The 18848-nt window shown below is 39.6% G+C and overlaps 1 protein-coding gene across 5 annotated transcripts in view; it reads left to right on the top strand.

Annotated features, from left to right (window-relative positions):
* Reps1 (RALBP1 associated Eps domain containing 1) overlaps positions 1-18848 on the top strand; it is a 70451-nt gene that overhangs the window by 22142 nt on the left and 29461 nt on the right. For 4 of the 5 annotated variants that reach the window (XM_021174744.2, XM_021174745.2, XM_021174746.2 and 1 more), the window contains exons 2-7: positions 12154-12277; positions 15790-15986; positions 16115-16268; positions 16719-16843; positions 17362-17524; positions 17794-17857. In XM_021174744.2, the coding sequence (XP_021030403.1) occupies positions 12154-12277; positions 15790-15986; positions 16115-16268; positions 16719-16843; positions 17362-17524; positions 17794-17857 (827 nt within the window). The remainder of the gene's footprint in view (positions 1-12153; positions 12278-15789; positions 15987-16114; positions 16269-16718; positions 16844-17361; positions 17525-17793; positions 17858-18848) is intronic. The other variant, XM_029482468.1, reaches the window with a different exon arrangement.

The following is an 18848-nucleotide window of genomic DNA, read 5'->3' on the forward strand; positions in this document are numbered from 1 at the left end:
GACTCATGCTCCTATGTGTGAGGAGAGCGACATCCGACTCATGCTCCTATGTGTGAGGAGAGCACCATAGCAGGAGGAAGCACAGAAAGCACTGAGTACTGATCTCATGCTGGGAATCAAAGATCACTTTGATTGAATTTTGAATTGTGTCAGCAAAGCAATAAGTAGTTACAGGTTTCAGATAAGAGACGCAGTAAAAGTGATATGAGGCACTTGCTCTAGTGTAAGTGGCAAGTATCTCAAAGGGTTGGCCCAGCTGTATTTGTCCTAGACTAGGTTTTTGGAGGGATTGGGCAATGAAGTTGGTCACCAGGAGTAATGCAAGTGTGATCGTGATGTCAGTAAGTCATGTTGGTTCTGGGCTTATTTTCTGGACTGTGATAAGTGTAAAGGGTTACTTACATATCAAATCTAAAACGTTGATTGTACAGAAGTTGAGGGTAGAATCCTAGTTATTAGGGGTTGGGAGACTATGAAGGTGGCCCAGGAAAAGGATATTGATCAGTGGGCTTTGAGTTAGTTAGACGTGAGAGGTTGTGGTATGCTAGCACACAGTAGAGTAACCACGGTGAACTTTAATGTACTACATTTTCTAAAAAGCTACAAGAAATGTTTTGAACATTTTCACCTCAGAGAAATGACTAGCATTTGAGGACATAGAAATATTTAGCTAGACTTAAATGTTGTATGATGCTTATATTTATCAAAACACCCCGTTATGCCATTAGTATAAATACTTTCTGTTTGTGTGGGGTTTTGGGGTGTTTTTATTTTGGTTTCACATCAGCTACACATAAATAAGCCAGTGGTTTCCTTACCTACAATCTCATCACTTGGGAAGCTAAGAGCAGATGATAGTGAGCTTAAGGCCAGCCTGGCTACATAGGGAGGCCCTGTCTCATAAGTACAGTAAGATAAGCTTAATTTTTTAAAAGTTACAAGAAAGAGAAGAACTGTGATGGTGTTGTAATGATGGGAAGATATAACTTTAATGGGCAAATCTGGGTTAGAGTATGATCTTGTGTGAGAGAAAAGTGAAATTGCAGAGGGAGGAAAGGTTAACCTAGGGAAGAATGGGAAGAGGGACTGGAGCCAGAGTGTGGGAGCCTTGAACCCTAGCCTTAAAGGCTTGTCTTTCACGATATAAAAGGACTTGGAGCTACACTTCAGATTCTTAGTCTGTGTAAGAGAGGAGAGGCTACCTTGGAGCTGATCTTAACTCATTCACTCTGTCATCGAAAAGCGATTGACCTTGTTGGGAATTCCAGGAGCTGGGAATCTAAGTGTCCTTACCTATTCTCTAGAATCTCATTCTTTGTATAGTAGTTTACAGTACGGTGGCCCCTGAGGTCGTGATGCTGAGCTGAGACTTGCATGACAGGAGCAAGGAGGAAAAGCAAGGAGGAAATGGTTTCTGGTTAGCCATCTCAGTATTGAATCATCTTGCCAGATAAGATTTTATTGTAAGGGGCTGGAGAGATGGCTCAGCAGTTATGAGCACTGACTGTTCTTCCGAAGGTCCTGAGTTCAAATCCCAGCAACCATATGGTGGCTCACAACCATCTGTAATGAGATCAGATGCCCTCTTATGGTGCATTTGAAAACAACTACAGTGTACTTACATAAAATAAATAAATAAGACTTTAAAAAAAAGATTTTATTGTAAAACTAAGATATTATAATTCATTAATGCGTCAGATGACTAGATTTTATGTAAGTTTATGTACAGTGATTCATCAATAATCTGATTATTTTTTTCTGAGGATCTAGAATATTTGGCAGCTGAAAATCTCTAGGACAATAAATAAATAAATAATGTGTATATATGATTATCTTATATATACATGATTATCTTACATAAAACTTCATCTTTTTTTCTCACCCTATTCTTACCTATTTGCTAGAGGCTATGAAATAAATTGGTTTTTTTTAACCATTTTTCCAAAATGGAACCATAGAACAGACTAAGCATACAGTTTTTTTAAGATTTATTTTTAATTTTAATCATGTGTATGCATGTGTGTGTGTGTGTGTGTGTGTGTATAGCGTGTATGCACATAAGTGCAGAAACTCACAGGGGAGTTGTAGCCCTTGGAGCAGGAATTACAGACAGTTGTAAGCTACCCAATATGGGTAATGAGAATTGAACTTGGGTTCTCAGGTCCTCTGCAGTACGTGCTTTTAACTGTTAAGCCATCTCTCTACCTTAAAACATTTATGTATTAATTATTTTTATTTCTATGTTTGTCTGAATTAGTGTATGCCACAGTATCTGTAGAGCCCAGGGGTGTCAGATACCCTGGAGCCACAGTTACAGGCAGTAGTGTATCACCAGACTTGGGTTCTGGGAACAAAACTCCGGTCCTTTGGAAAAGTAGTGTGCACTTTTAACCACTGAACAATCTCTCCAATTCCCAGATACACACCTAAGCACGCACACGTGTACACACACACACACACACACACGCATACAGCATTATAGAGTAAACATTTTTGAGTAGCAGCTGTTCTCTAAATACCTAGACTCAGCAACTCACTACTTTTCTACCTTTGCCAGTTTCACTTGTCTGCTCCTTGCTTGCAACCATAGGCATGGGTGCTGCTCTAAACGAGGGCATCCATGTTGTTGGCAGCTCTGTATTTTGGGTAGACTGTGAAATCACAGTCCTCCCACCTTAAACCGCTAAAGATCTGGGGTGACAGGATTCTGGGAAATTTTTATGGTCTACAGAGTGAGTTCCAGGACAGCCAGGACTACACAGAGAAACCCTGTCTCGGAAAAAAAAATAATACGTTTCATAGCATACAAGGCACAGGATTACAACTAGAGACTGCTGATAAGGAAGAAAGAAAAAAGACTTAGCACCAAGAGAGGCCTATTCTGTACAAAGAACAAAGCTAACGAACTCTGCACAGTGGTATTCCATTATGTGAGAGAAAAACATGCTGGTTTTTCTTAAAAGGCTTGTAACATATGGTTGTTATATCACAATGGTCTCAGTTATGTTGCCTAAGCCACAAGTTCACAATACTTGGAGGAGAATGGAAGTATATTGCAAAAGGCTTCGCATCAAAAATTGTAGTAAAATCTAGCTGGGGATATAGCTTGGTAATAAAGTATGTGCTTAGCATGCACAAAACCCTGAGTTTAGTCTAAGTGTAAACTACAAATAATAAACTATATATTTGTTAGTAAGTAAACCCGTGGGCTATTGGGGAAAATGTAGTTTTCAAGAGCGAGTCTCTGAAGTACCAACTGTATAAAGTTCACTATGACCAGGGTGGCAAATGACAAGTGTTGATATTTATGTGTGAATACCGTCGAGTACAATCTCATTGATCGTCTACAGCAACCAAATGAGGCAGTGCATTATCTTCCTTAGTTCACACTTGCACACACAGATGCACCATCACGTCACATAACTCAGAGTACTGGGTGAGTGATAAAAGTACCGTTCTGTCTCCACTCACCTTACAGAGCATGTATAACAGTGCTGCTTTATTCTTTCACGCGTATTTATTTGGTATAAATGTGTGTGATACATAGAGACATGACATAGAGATCAGAGCATAACTTGTAGGATTCCTTGGATTGAATACAGAATAGCAGGCTTGGCAACCGTTGCCTTTAATGGCTGGACTGGGCTGTCTTACCCTTTTTTGAAGCCAGCATTGATTTGGATCTCTTCTCTCCACACAATCAGTATTCTGTGCTGCTTAGAAAGATGTTATTATCAACCAGAATTTTTAGCACTAATATCCAACTGGCATATGTATGTGTGTATGGATATGAATGTCCCGCAGCCTTTGTGTGAAGGTCAGAGAACAGCTTGCAGAGGTTAGTTCTCTTTCTAACCTTGTCTTTACCCATCTTGGTAGCCAGTGTTCAGCTGGCTTTCTCCTGTTTATTTAGTTTCAGAGTCCAACTTACAGAATGGTACTGCCTACATTTAGCATGGGTTTTCCCACTTCAGTTAGCCTAATCTGAATAACCTCTCAAAGATAGGCCCAGAGGCATATCTGTTCAGTGATTATAGACTCACTGATAGTCAACATTAATTATTGCAGAAATATATGAATTGGTGTAAAAAGGCCCTTAAGTTATATATGACAGAGCCACACACTGTGATCATATATGTGTAAAAACATTTTACTTATATGTGCATTTATATATAGAGAGGAAAAAAATGGAAGAATGTATGACCGAAATGGACAGTTACGCTGGGTTTTTTTTTTTTAGAAGCTTTGAATTTCTTAGCTTTGATTTATTTCCCCATGATCATGTAAATTTTACAGTGGTTAAAAAAAAAAAAATAAAGCTTAAAGGTGTAGCTCTCAGTGGTGTATTGACAACCACTGCCTGCTTTTGGATTTCCCAGGAGAGTGTGATGTCTAAGGAAGGGACCTGAGTATGACTGTCCTAAGAGGAATTGCAAGTGGTAACCAGACACTGGAGGAAGAGGAAACTGCCCACAAACTTGAGTGATTAGTGTTTGGATAAAATTACCCTAGAGAAGAAAGTGTAAGAATGAGACTTCTTTCAATGATGTTGAATTACTAAAGCAAAATTGGAAGTCATGAGTGATTCTGTAGGAAATGGTCAAGTAAAATAAATAGCTTAAATAAATAAAAGGCTTAAAATAAAAAACCCAACATATTTACACTCTCTCTCTCTCTCTCTCTCTCTCTCTCTCTCTCTCTCACACACACACACACACACACACACACACACAAAAGCAGCTGAAGCATTTGTGAGTTTAGTCTGCAGTTATAGGTGAATATTAACTTTATGGAACACCTGATCCTAATTAGTTAAAATACTACAGAGTGTGGAGAAAGAGTAAGGAGTAAGGCTTGCTAGTTTAGTTTATTTTAGTTAGTAGAATATACGAGTTGAAAAACCAAACATTACATTATTTTAAGAGTAAAATTTTATAAACATTATTTGTAATGGAAATAAACCAAATTAAAGGGAATTCATTTCAAGAATCAAAGTATAGTTCCATATTAGGTCATTTGATAATTCACAGTAGAAGAGAAAAAATCTTGTTTCTTCCCAAAATACTCATAAGATTATTATTTATATTTTAAAGAATAGTACTCCCCCCCCCAAAAAAAGAAAGCCCTCCAAAGAGTGAAGCTGGTTCCATAGCATAAACCGTGTGGTACGTTGTTGGCTAGACCCTGGAAAGACCAGTAGCAGCAGTGGTCGTGTGCAAGCTTGGAACAAGCTATTGCCTTCCTGAGTAAAGTCTCATGATTCTGACCAATTTCTCTAGGACAGCAACACTAGCCCAGGAGGATGTGCCTAACCCTATTATATTTAAGTCTCGCCAAGCTAAAACGATGAGAAGAATGTGGTATACGGTTAGAATACATCCAACTTGGAGTTTCAAGTTATTGCAGAAATGATCGTTTTTCAATGAACAGGTAACATTTTAGGAAGACAGAGGACTTGCTTTTTATTTCAAAAACAAATTCTAGTTTAGTGGGACATATTTTTCAGAATGGCAAACCTAAAGCTAGAAAACAGAAGAAATGATAAATTATTTAAAAATGATCACATTCTCTGAGCAGGAGAGCTGTTCTGAAAGTCTAACTGAGAAACTGCATATGTGATATGTAGCGCTCCTTCCTGAGTGTCCAGCCTCCCCCAATGAAGCTCCACCTCCTCTCCCAACCACACCCTCATCTCCGCTCTTAAATTAGCCATTCTTTCTGCTCCTGTTGGAATCTCAGCAGTTTGAGTGCTAAGTAAATGTCATTGAATGAATTAATCCCACAACAGTTTGGAGGTCTATAACTTAAGTATAATAAAACTTATTGAAATAATAGTGAAGACTGTTGGAAATCTGAAAAGGATGTTAGGAAGTAGCTTATAATTGTGACTAACAATTGTAAATTTTAATACATAGAAATCAAAAACATCCGTGGATTTTGGCTTTTTAAAAATAAAAAATATTTTTATTGAGAATGTTATACAGTGTGTTTTGATCTTTCACTGCCAACTCTCCCTTTAACTTATTCCAAATCCAAAACCACCTTGTCTACCCATTAATAAGCCATCAATTACAATTTATGCTTCCGTTTACTTCTGCATCCAGGGCCATCCAGTGAATGGCACATGACAACCTAACAGACCCACGTCTCCCTCATTAAGAAGCCACCAGCTGGCCTCAGAGTGAGGTTCATGGAGTCCTTGTTGCTCCATGTTAGGATGTATATGGGACTTTGTGAGGGAGTGGGTCCTGGCTCTTACTGTCCTCTTCTGTGTTGATGCCTGAGCCTTGGGAAGGAGCTGTGATACATAGATGCTATTTGTGTCTGAGCACCTCACTTACTCCCTACATTGGGAGTTGTGTCATTGCACAGAAGGACCCCTGAGGTCTGAGAGCTGCACTACTCTGCAGGTAGAATGATAGGATTCATAGGGCAGTTGGACACTGTGAATGTTAGCAGAGTACTAGTGACAGACACATCCTTTAGGGCCTGTGAGCGGCCAAGCATGGCTTCCAGTGCAGATTTCCAGGAGCAGGCATGTGCTTTCTCTTGTTGAGGGGCATTAAATACAATAAAAAAGCAGTTGCTTACCCTTATAATACATAGCATTTATGACACTGTTGCACCTAGAGTCATCTCTTACCACTCTGGTCATTACTGCAACTCACAGGATTCACACTGAGGAAAAGTGTTGAATTTCCGCCCCCACACCCTACCACCATCCTGCATAGCACCTTCCAGTACCATGAGAGTTAGCCAAGAAGAAACTTCTGTCAGCACCCTGTGTGGCTTAATCTGACCAGTGTATGTGGATTCTTCAGCAATAGGGCTTACCATCACATTCTGGGACAACCAGAAACAATAGCCTCTATTGGTTTGTTTTTGGTTTTGGTTTTTGGTGGGGGTTTTGGGGGAGAGCGATGTCAGGGATGCATCTTACCACCATGTACAGCGAGGTAAACAACACATGATACTGAGCTTTTTATTAGCCCACCTATGGCTTCTAGAATGAGTATAATCCCCTTTGTAAACTCTCTCAAACGGAGAAAAAAAAATATGAAGCTGATTAAATAGTAGATGTCCATAGGGCTTTCCCAGATATCCTAGCATTATTTACTCTTCCTCCTCTGCCCTTCTCTCTCCTCCCCCTGCATAACCCCCTCCCCATTACTTCTTTCTTGTTTCATTTGTCTATATTCTGCTATCCCCCTCCCTTAAGATCCTGACATTCTTGAACACTCTCTTCTGATTGCTAACAACCCTTGGCATCTTCCCTAAAAGTCAGCAAACGACTGTGATCGTTTTTAGGTCTGACATTAACTAGAATATTTTAGATGATTTTTGTTTTATAAACGAAAGTATCTAAGATGTGTAATGATTCTCAGAGAGGCATGGGAATGGGAGTCAGAAATGGTCAGAAATGGGAGTGAATTAGAGCAATAATTACAGGAAAAATGTGGCTTTCCTTTGTTAATTCTACATTTTTCCCTCAAAGTTTTAGGGTGGTTTCATCTGCAGCTTTAAATTTTCTTTGCCCATTTACATTTTCTCAGGAGTACATGCCCCTTAGTGGCAGAACTAAGAATTTCTTCCAGTGTTAATGATGCAACAAACATTTTTTTTATTTTATTTCATGCAAACAAATAGTTACTGCTATGATATTACTTAGCCCTCAATAGTTCTTTTTGAAGTTCTGTGAATACTTCCTTCAAACAGTAGAACAAGATCTTAACTCTATCTTACCTTCATTTGGATGTTTCAGATAACAACAGAAACTGGTTAATCAGGTAGGAGTTTGGGCTAGTGTGTGACAGGCCACTCAGACAGTCTTACCCATCTGGTCTTTTGCTAACTTGGTTAAAGTTGCACCAAGATATTTTATATTATCCATGGCTATTGTGAAAGATAGTTTCCCTGGCTTCTTTCTGTCCGTTTGTATAAAGGAGGACTACTGGGTTTTGTTTTGTCTTGTTTTGTTTTGTTTTGATTTTGGATCCAGCCACTTGATGAAGGTTGTTTTCAGCTGTAGGAGTTCTCTGGTAGAATTTGGGGCTGGGGCACTTGTATATCATATCCTCTGTGAATAGCAATACTTGACTTCTTTTCCAATTTGTATCCCTTTGATCTACTTGGTTGTTTCATTGTACTTGCTAGAACTTCAAGTACTATATTGGATAGTTATGGAGAGAGTAGACAGCCTTGTCTTGTCCCAGATTTTAACAGGATTGTTTTAAGTTTCTGTCCATTTAATTTGATGTTGGCTATTGGCTTGCTGTCTATTGCCTTTATTGTGTTTAGGTATGTGACTTATATCTTGATCTCTCCAGGACTTTTTAAAATGAAAGGGTGTTAGATTTTGTCAGAGGCTTTTTCAGCATCTAATGAGATGATCATGTGATTTTTTTTTTCCCCCTTTCAGTTTGTTTATATGGTAGATTCTGTTGATAGATTTTTGTATACCAAACCATCCCTGCATCCCTGGGATAAAATCTACTTGATCATGGTGGATGATGTTTTTTATTTATTCCTGGATTTAGTTTGCGAGTATTTTATTGAATATTTTTGCATCAATGTTCATAAGAGAAATGGGTCTGAAATTCTTTCTTTACTGAAAATGTGTTTGGTTTAGGTATCAGGGTGACTGTGGCCTCAAAAAGTTTGGCAGTGTTCTTTCTGTTTCTATATTGTGGAATAGTTTGAAGAGTATTGGTACTAACTCTTTTTTGAAAGTCTTGTAAAATTCTGCCTTAAAACCATCTGGCCCTAGGCTTTTATTTGGTTGGGAGACTTTTAATGGCTGACTACTTATATTTCCTTAAGGATTGTAGGACTGTTTAGATAGTTTACCTGATCTTGATTTAAACTTTAGTAAGTGGTATCTGTCTTGACAATCACCCATTTCATTTATATTGTCCAATTTTGTGAAATACAGGCTTTTGAAGTAATACCTAATGATTTTTTTTTTAATTTCCTCAGTTTCTGTTGTTATGTCTCCCTTTTCATTTCTGGTTTTGTTCATTTGGATACTGCCTCCATGCCTTTAGTTAGTTTGGGGAAGAGTTTGTCCATCTTTTTGATTTTTCTCAAAGAACCAGTTCTTGGTTTGGTTGATTCTTTGTATTGTTCTCTTTGTTTCTGTTTGGTTGATTTCAGCCCTAAGATTGACTATTTCCTGCTGTCTTCTCCTCTTGGGTATGTTTGCTTCTTTTTGTTCCAGAGCATTTAGGTGTGCTTTTAAATTGCTGGTATATAAACTTTCTACTTTCTTTATGGAGGCATTTAGTGCTATGAACTTTCCTTTTAGCACTACTTTCATTGTGTCTCATAAATTTGGGGATGTTGTGCCTTCATTTTCATTGAATTCTAGAAAGTCTTTAATTTCTTTCTTTAGTTCTTCCCTGGCGCAAGTGGTCACTGAGTAGAGAGTTGTTAAGTTTCCATGAGTAAGTGGGCTTTTAGTTGTTGAAGTCCAGGTTTTACCCATGATCTCATGAGATACAAGAGGTTGTTTCAATCTTCTTTGTGACCAATTATGTGGTCAGTTTTGGAGAAGGTTCGGGGAGGTGCTAAGAAATGTTTGGGTGAAAGGTTCCTTAGATATCTGTGAGGTCCATTTGGCTCATAGCTTCTGTTAGTTTCACTGTGCCTCTGTTTAGCGTCTGTTTTGATGACTCATCCACTGGTGAGAGTAGGGTGTTGAAGTCCTCCGCTATTATTATGTAATGCTTGATAAGTGATCTAAACTTTACAGATGTGGGTGCTCTCATGCTTGAGGCATAGCTGTTCAGAATTGAGACATCCTCTTGGTGAATGTATTCCTTTGATGAGTATGAAATATTCCTCCCATCTTTTTTGACTACTTTTGCTTGAAAGTATATTTTATTAGACATTAGAATGGCTATTCCAGCTTGATTCTTGGGTCCATTTGCTGGAAAACCTTTTTCCTGCCCTTTACTATGAGGTAGTGTCTATCTTTGTTGCTGAGGTGTGATTTGTGTATGCAGCAGAATGATGGATCCTATTTATGTATCCAGTCTCTTAGCCTGTGTCTTTTTATTAGGAAATTAAGTCCATTGATGTTGAGAGATATTACTGTCCAGTGATTGTTAGTTCCTATTATTTTGGTGGTGGTGATTCTCTCTCTCTCTCTCTCTCTCTCTCTCTCTCTCTCTCTCTCTCTCTCTCTGTGTGTGTGTGTGTGTTTCTCTTGGTTTTGTGTGTGTGTGTGTGTGTGTGTGTGAGAGAGAGAGAGAGAGATTAATTTCTTGTGTTTTGTTGGGTGTAGTTACCCTCCTTGTTGGAGTTTTCCCTCTAGTATCTTTGTAGGACTGGATTAGGAAAGATACTGTTTAAATTTGGTTTTGTCGTGGAATATCTTGGTTTCTCCATCTATGGTGATTCAGAGTTTTTCTGGGTATAGTAATCTGGGCTGACATCTGTGGTCTCTTAGGGTCTGTAAGCCATCTGGCCTTGAGAGTCTGTACTGAGAATGCAGGTGTAATTCTGACAGTTCCCCCTTTATATGGTACTTGCCTTTTTTCCCCTTGCAGCTTTTAATATTCTTTCTTTGTTCTGTATATTTAGTGATTTGATTATTATGTGGCAGGAGAATTTTCTTTCCTGGTTCAGTCAACTTGGTGTGCTACAAGCTACTTACATGTTTATAGCCATCTCTTTCTTTAGGTTAGGGAATATCTTTAACAAAATCTTCTATGATTTTGTTAAAGATATTTTGTGGACCTTTGAACTGGAAATCTTCCTCTTCTATTTCTATTATTCTTACTTAGGTTTAGTCTTTTCATAGTGTCCAGAATCTCATGGATATTTTGTGTTAGAAATTGTTTAGATTTGATGTTTTTCTTTTCTTTGACCAATTGTATCAATTTCTTCTATTGTTTGAGATTCTCTCTTCTATCTCTGGTATTCTGTTGGTGATGCTTGAGCCTGTAGTTCCTGTTCTCTTTCATAGGTTTTTCCATCTCCAGGGTTGCCTTCACTTGTGTTTTATTGCTTCAATTTCCATTTTCAGGTCTTGGATAGTTTTATTCGTTTCCTTTACCTGTTTGATTGTATTTTCCTGTATTTCTTTAACGGATTTATTTTCTCTTTAAAGACCTCTGTCTTCATAAGATGAGACTTAAGGTCATAGTCTAGCTCTTCAGGTGTGTTAGGATATCCAGGGTTTGCTGTTGTAGGAAAGCTGGGTTCTGATGGTACCTATATTGTACTGGCTTTTGTTGATTGTGTTCTTGTACTTGCCTTGAGCCATGTGGTTGTCTCTGTTTTTGGCTGGCCTGGTAGTCCCTGGTGGCAGCAGGCCTCCTAGGAGGCAGGCAGAGCTATGGCTTGGGGAGTGGAGTGTGGATCCATGATTGTAGGTAGAGGTTTGGACCAGAAGATGGAGCACAGAAAACAGAAAGGATGGCACAGACCTCAGGGCTACTGGTCTTGCAGGGGGGCCGAGGGCAGGTTGGGATTTGTGGTGGTGTGGGTATCTCACTTGGTTGTCCCTGGTGGGGAGCAGGTCTCCCAGGAGGCAGACAGAGTTGCCAACTGGGGAGTAAGGTACAGATCTGCCATTGCGGGTAGACGTGTGGACTGAAAGATGGAGCTCAGAAAGGACAGGGCCGACCTGACAGCTGCTGAGCTTGCTGGGCTGGGTGTCCTCCGTGGGAAAGCTGGGAAGTGGAGTGGATCTCCATGGTGGTAGGAGGGGTGTTGATGGGGAGGTCCCTACCTCATCTTCTTGAGACATAATTTGAAATTCTCTATAGCAGTGTAGAGACAGTAGTCGAATGACTACAGTGGTTGATGTGGATTCTTGAGCACTTCCGGGTTTTAAGGAAAAGTAGTATGATGCTAATATTGACTTTCTTGCCTTGCCTTCCAGGTGCTGGGATTAGAGGTTTGTACCACCTACACCAGCTCTGGAAAACTATAATTGTAGTAAAATTATGTACATCTTTTGACTTCATTGTTGTAAGATTGGTGCCTATTGTTTTTAAATATGAACATGAAACTTGAGGGAATTGGTTGTTACTTGAGATAGTAGAGAAATATATCAGATTATTAGAAACAAATAGGATAGCTACTTACTGTTGGACAAAGAATTTTTGCCATAAGTTTTAATGTGAATGCTGTATTCTCTTGTAGATCATGGAACTCTGTGGTGCAACAAGACTTGGTTATTTTGGAAGAAGTCAGTTCTACATTGCTTTGAAGCTTGTAGCTGTTGCCCAGTCTGGTTTTCCATTAAGAGTGGAAAGTATTAACACTGGTAAATATGTAATACATAACTAACTAAAATGATAATATTTTTCTAATTACAGATGAAGCCAAATTTAATGTGCTTATTAGTTTTTCTGATATTATAGTGGCCTTTGTGACTTTGAAGTGTCATGACATTATTAACATGTGAAAATATTAGAAAAACATATCTATATATCTGTTATGCTGAAGAATATGCTTAACCTACCAATGTATGTCATGCTTTTTAAATTTTAGTTTTAGTTTTATGTATTTTATTGTATGAATGTTTGGACTCCATGTATGTCCATGAACCATGACTGTCTGTGCCTGGTGCCTATGGCAATCTGAAGAGGGCATTGGAGCCTCTGGAACTGGAGTCAAGGTCAGTTGTGAGCCACCATGTAGGTGCTGGGAATCAAACCAGGGTCCTCTGAAAAAGCAGCAAGTGTCCAAACTGCATTCCAGCCTCTTCCATTTTCTAGCCTCCTCAGTGAAACATATTTGATGGCAGTAGTAAAACAACTGTTCACTAAATAATATCCTCCGTATATAGCTTCTTTATTATTTTATACTTTGTGTGTGTGTGTGTGTGTGTGTGTGTGTGTGTGTGTGTGTGTGAATATAGGGCCTTACCCATGCAAGTCAAGTGTTTTCTGTAACCCAGAAAACTTCATTTTGTTTTGAGACAGAATCTCACCAAGTTGCCCAGGCTGACCTTGAACTCATTCTGTAGCCTAGGCTGGCCTTTAGTTTGCTGCTCTTCTGTCTCAGCATCCCAAGCGGATGGCATTATAGGACTGAGCCACCCAGCCTCTTTTCTTATTTTATATTTGCTGTTGAAGAAATATAAATGTTTTGTTTAAGAAAACTCCACTTTAATTCAGAAAACATTAACAAAACTCTGGTTAGAGAGTTGGCAAGAAGGCTTATTAGCCAATAAAAGTGTTGATAACCGGTTGTAGAAATATTTAAAACCAGCCGGGCGGTGGTGGCGCACGCCTTTAATCCCAGCACTCAGGAGGCAGAGGCGGGTGGATTTCTGAGTTCGAGGCCAGCCTGGTCTACATAGTGAGTTCCAGGACAGCCAGGGCTACACAGAGAAACCCTGTCTCGAAAAACCAGGGAAAAAAAAAAAAAAAGAAATATTTAAAACCTAGCTTGGGGTTTCTAGCCCACCTTTTGTTATTGAGATCCCAGATGAAAGACACACAGCCTTTGTATTTACAGTAAGTCCTAAACAGCACAATAGCTGGGCAGTTGCCTGCTGTACTCCATGCTGTTAGAATCGACTTTCCTACCCATGACTTGTTACTATTCACTGTGTTCCATCGGGGCTGCTCTTAATTCCAATTGGGCAGCCCTCAGGACCTCACTCTCTTGACCCTTAACCCATGGCAGCTTCTTCCTCCTCTACTGCACCTTCTTCCTCATGATCCTCCTCTCTCCCCAAACCCATGAAACCTAAACCTCTCCTTTGATCCTTCTGCCCAGCTATTGGCTGTTAGCATCTTTATTCACCAATCAGAATTAACTTGGGGGCAGGGTCATAGGGGCTATGTGCAGACTCCTGGTCTTGGGGGCCTACACTTAGCATCACAATAGAGAGTAAAAGACAAAACCTCCACAACCTGTTTGAAACCCTTGGACCTATGTGGTAGAAGGAAGGAACAGACTCCCGAAGTGCCCTTTGACCTTTCCATGTACACTGTTGTGTTCAAGTATGTGTAGACACACATGAGTGGGGGAGAGAATAAGTGTGTATGTATATGTGTAAGTGTGTATGTATAGACACAGACGGTAGGAGGCGGAGAGAATGAATACATGAGTGTCTTAGAAACAGAACAAAACCAGTCAGTTTCTGGTTAAGAGAGATATTAAAGCAGTATTAGCAGACTAAAACCTCATTGCCCACTTTACAATGTTTGCCTTAAATAATTCACTTTTTTCTGTTATTAGAGACTTGCTGATGTAAAGGAAAACAAACATTGTAAAAAGAGAGATGCCTAAGTGTAGTTTTATACTTCCATGGAGAAAGGGGAAAAGAGAAAGTATGAATATTCAGATACTTTAGTCAGTCTTGCTGTGTAGGGTAGGCTGGCCTCAAACTCGGGCCCTGGAACTCCTGTATGCTAATGTTATAGGTGTTTACTAACAGGCCTGACAAAGTGGATACAGTTTAAAATATTAGCTTAGCTTCCTGTCACCTGGAAGTTTTCACCATGGTCCTCAGGCTTATTCTGCTGTGTTCTTGTATTGAAAGCATAAATTCTTTTCAGAGAACTTTGGATTCTTCACATACATACTAGTTCTGCTTAACAGTCTTAGTCCTTCCAATGAGACTATAGAGAAGCAGAGAGCCATGCCTGAGAAGCGGATGTCTTTACTCCTAACATGCAGGCGGAGGCAGACAGAGTTCTGTGAGTTTAAGACAAGCCTGGTCTAGCAAGTTCCAGGCTAGCCAAGACTACTTAGTGAACTGAAATGAAAGTGAAATGAAACGAGCTGGGGTGAAGGTAATTCTGTTGGCCAAAAGTCTACTTTGCTCTGAAAATGATTCTGTAGTTGTATTGTTCTAGAGGAGTATGGTTAGCCTTTAGACACAGCATCGGCTTTTTATCCTTTATTCAAAATTTATTGGCAGCAAGAGAGTGATGAGCCAGACTGAAATGGGTAGTAGCATGCTGTGTGCTCAGCTGGGCACGGTGGTGGGCACCCAAGGAATTTTAATCTGCATTATGCTAGTCTCAAAGTTAGGAGCCTCAGCTATCCTTCAGTCAGGTCTATGAATCTTACTAAAAACACCCAGTACAAGCAGACTGCGTTCAGACTCTTCTACTCTAGCCATCTCAAACCCTAGGTTCTTTGTAAGTAGGAACTTTGCAGGACTTGATGCTGTTCTCCACTCGTGCACATGCTGCGCACACGGAGACATTGTACATAGCTCCTGTGTGCCACCCCTCAAAAAACAGCTTTGTTTTATCATGTCTTCTAGGTAAGCTGCTTTCCACAATGTTCCAAAAAATGAAATGATCTAAATTTAGTAGTGATAGGCATCTAATATCTAATTCACCTCTTATTACACCTTTTCATATGGGCACCTTTTCAATTTTAAATTAATACAGATTGAAAATTCAAATATCTTTTTTGTTTGTTAGTTATTCGAGATAGGGTTTCTCTGTGTAGCCCTGGCTGTCCTGGAACTCACTCTGTAGACCAGGCTGGCCTCGAACTCAGAAATCCACCTGCCTCTGCCTCCCAAGTGCTGGGATTAAAGGCGTGCACCACCACCACTTCCTGTCAGAAAATTCAAATATCTTGAGTACCAACATTATGTTCAAAAGGTTTAGATCTTCTCAGATTTGTTTTTTTGTTCTTCGTTATTGTTGTTTTATTAGGGATGTCATATTTTATTAGGAATGTCAGCTTGTAAAGTCCATACCAATATTCCAGATTTTTTATAAACTCTGAAGTTTGAAACAATTTTGTGTCCAAGTATTTCAGGTAAGAAATACTGACCATGTCACTATTTGTGGTTAACAGTAAAGGATCTCCCTCTCCCACGATTTGTTGCTTCAAAGAATGAACAGGAATCTCGCCTTGCAGCCTCCTATTCTTCAGATTCTGAAAACCAGGGCTCTTACTCGGGGGTGATCCCCCCGCCTCCTGGCAGAGGCCAAGTCAAGAAGGGGCCTGGAAGCCATGATGCGGTTCAGCCTCGTCCGTCTGCAGAGCAGCAGGTAGTCACATGCCTGTGACTGTCATCAGAGACATGTCCTGAGACAGGTTTACTTACAAACACTTGTTGATATTTGATAACTAAAATGTCACCTGAAAATGAAATCTTTAAAGACCATTTTCCCCCTAGGAACCTGCGTCTCCAGTAGTTTCACCCCAGCAGTCCCCACCGACTTCTCCGCACACATGGAGGAAGCACAGCCGCCATCCCAGTGGGGGGAATAGCGAGAGACCTCTTACAGGACCGGGGCCGTTCTGGTCTCCTTTTGGTGACGCACAAGCAGGTATTTGGAGATTCTTTAGGAATACCATGTTTTTAGCTTTGTAAATGAAAGGAAACTCACAATATTTCCCTAAGAATTAGTCCCAAGTCACTGCTTGTTATAAGTTGAGTGAATGGACGTAGAGTCAATGATAAAGTTTATAGGTAGACACACGGCTTTAGGAAGTAGCAGTTGTATCTGTGATGCTTAGGCAAAAGTTTATGGATGCCAGATACCCCAAAGTTATCATTATTTTCTACAGTATTGGATAGTGACAAGGAAAGCACAGCATGACTAAAAAGCTTAAAGTGAAATATTTTCAGTTGAACAGACAGGCGTTTCTTTCTTTAAAATAAGAGATCAGAAGGAAACTGACTGTGTACCTGTCAGTGCACTGCAATCGTGAGGCACACGTGGTAATTTCTTGTCTCTTCAGCTGTGAGTGAGCATGCTCCTCCGTTCTGCTTTCAGGCTCTTCTGCTGGTGATGCGGTGTGGTCTGGGCAATCCCCGCCTCCACCTCAAGAAAACTGGGTCAGTTTTGCAGATACTCCACCAACCAGTGCTCTTTTAACCATGCATCCTGCTTCTGTCCAGGTGTGACATTTTATTGGAATTGCATTTTTGTTTGCTTCATTCTAAGTATCACTGCAATCATTGTTTTTATATTTTGCTGTTGCAGATTTTACAAATGCAAGTTCACTCTTACTAAAAAATAAATCAACTCTGCTCTGTGGGGTTTCTAGACGTCTGTTACCCTCGGAATGCTCTACTATGTTTTAGCTGTTTTTATTTCTGTTTCTAATTCCCTAGTGAAGTTTTAAAAGATTTCTACATCTGGGAATATGCTTGCTTGGCTTTCTTAGCACATTTTTCATAAGTTTCTGTTGCTTACATAATTGCTGTCATTATACATACAATGTTTGTTTATATACTCACCATGCAAAACATATCCAGTAGCCTGACCATAGCAGTATGTAGTTCGCTGACAACTTATTACCTTTTAAATATCCTCAAAAAAGTGAAGTTTACTTTCAAGGAGAAGTAACCTAGCACTCTTGGTCCGTGTGAGCGTATAGCTAGAAACTGTACTGAGGAGAACTGTTTCATTGCAGGACCAGACAACAGTACGAACTGTAGCCTCAGCTACAACTGCCAATGAAATTCGTAGGCAATCCAGTAGTTATGAGGATCCCTGGAAAATAACAGATGAACAGAGACAGTATTATGTAAATCAGTTTAAAACCATTCAGCCTGATCTAAACGGATTTATTCCAGGTGAGTCGTTGAAAACAGAAGTTCTTCTAGATGGGCTAGGACAAAGTCTCAATTTCATTATTGACAAGTAGACATGTTCTGTTGATCCTAGATTTTAGTTATTGCTCACATTATTTGTCTGAAAGGACTTTATAGTCAGTGGGAAATAGAACATAACTTTATTTTAACATTATATATAATGTTATATCTCCCAGCCTGAGACAATATTACCTCCTATTCTTGGATCTGTGTTCAGAATAACATTAAACAAAACTGTCTTAATATTTCAGGATCTGCAGCTAAAGAGTTTTTTACCAAATCAAAACTTCCTATTCTTGAACTTTCGCATATTTGGTAAGTGTGGTACATCGTTAGTTGGTTCATGTGGGTTGTTTCCAAAGGATTTCTGGCACCTTAAAACTAGAACTGGACTTGACTTCTATAGCACTGGTGGAGAACCCAGTGTGGCTGAGGACAGTGAGCCTCTCTTTCTAGGAAAGAAATAACTGAGACGAGTTAGAGAAAGTCTTGGGAGCTAAAACTAAAGCTGTGTTTGTTGGCTTCCTCCTGTTGCAATGTACTGCATGAAAAAGGGGGTCACTTTGCCTGTGTCAGTTTCTCCTAGTTCTCATCAAGTTTATATCTAGCTAGAAAAGTAAAACAATGCTTAGCTCTCGTGTTATATGTAGAGTAAGACTCTCCAGATGGCTGCCACATAATTGGAATTCGTCCTTAGAACACAAATTATAACCCTAAGTTACTTTTCAGGAGGCAGAGATGGGAGGATTGTGAGTTTAAGACCAGCCTGGTTATGATAACATATTCTGTGCTGCAATTCTTGGAGTTGTTTAAATGTGTCAGAGCTAATAAAAAGCAGTTAAATTTTTTTGATCTTATTTAAAAAAAGGGGGGGGGCTGGGTGTGGTGGCACAAGCCTTTATTTAATCCCAGCACTTGGGAGACAGAGGCAGGCAAATTTCTGAGTTCGAGGCCAACCTGACCTACAGAGTGACTTCCAGGACAGCCCGGGCTACACAGAGAAACCCTGTCTCAAAAAAAAAAAAAAAAAAAAAAGAGCAGCCTGGGCTATGTAGCCCAAAAATAAAACCCCCACACACGGCTTCGGTGTAGGTGAGAAGGCACACATGGCTTCAGTGTAGGTGACAAGAACAGCGGGGCAGGGCTGTGCTTTCTTATTAAACTATACCCAGGCTGTTTTCCTAAAGTATAAAAAAATGGTGAACTTTGACAATAAAATCAGAATTTTCAATAAGTTCTATAAGTTTATTTTACATAATTCAACTAAATAAGCTCTATTAATAAAATGCACCAAAATTAAAGGTAA

Source organism: Mus caroli, chromosome 10 (assembly GCF_900094665.2).
Source record: "Mus caroli chromosome 10, CAROLI_EIJ_v1.1, whole genome shotgun sequence".
Classification (NCBI taxonomy): domain Eukaryota; kingdom Metazoa; phylum Chordata; class Mammalia; order Rodentia; family Muridae; genus Mus; species Mus caroli.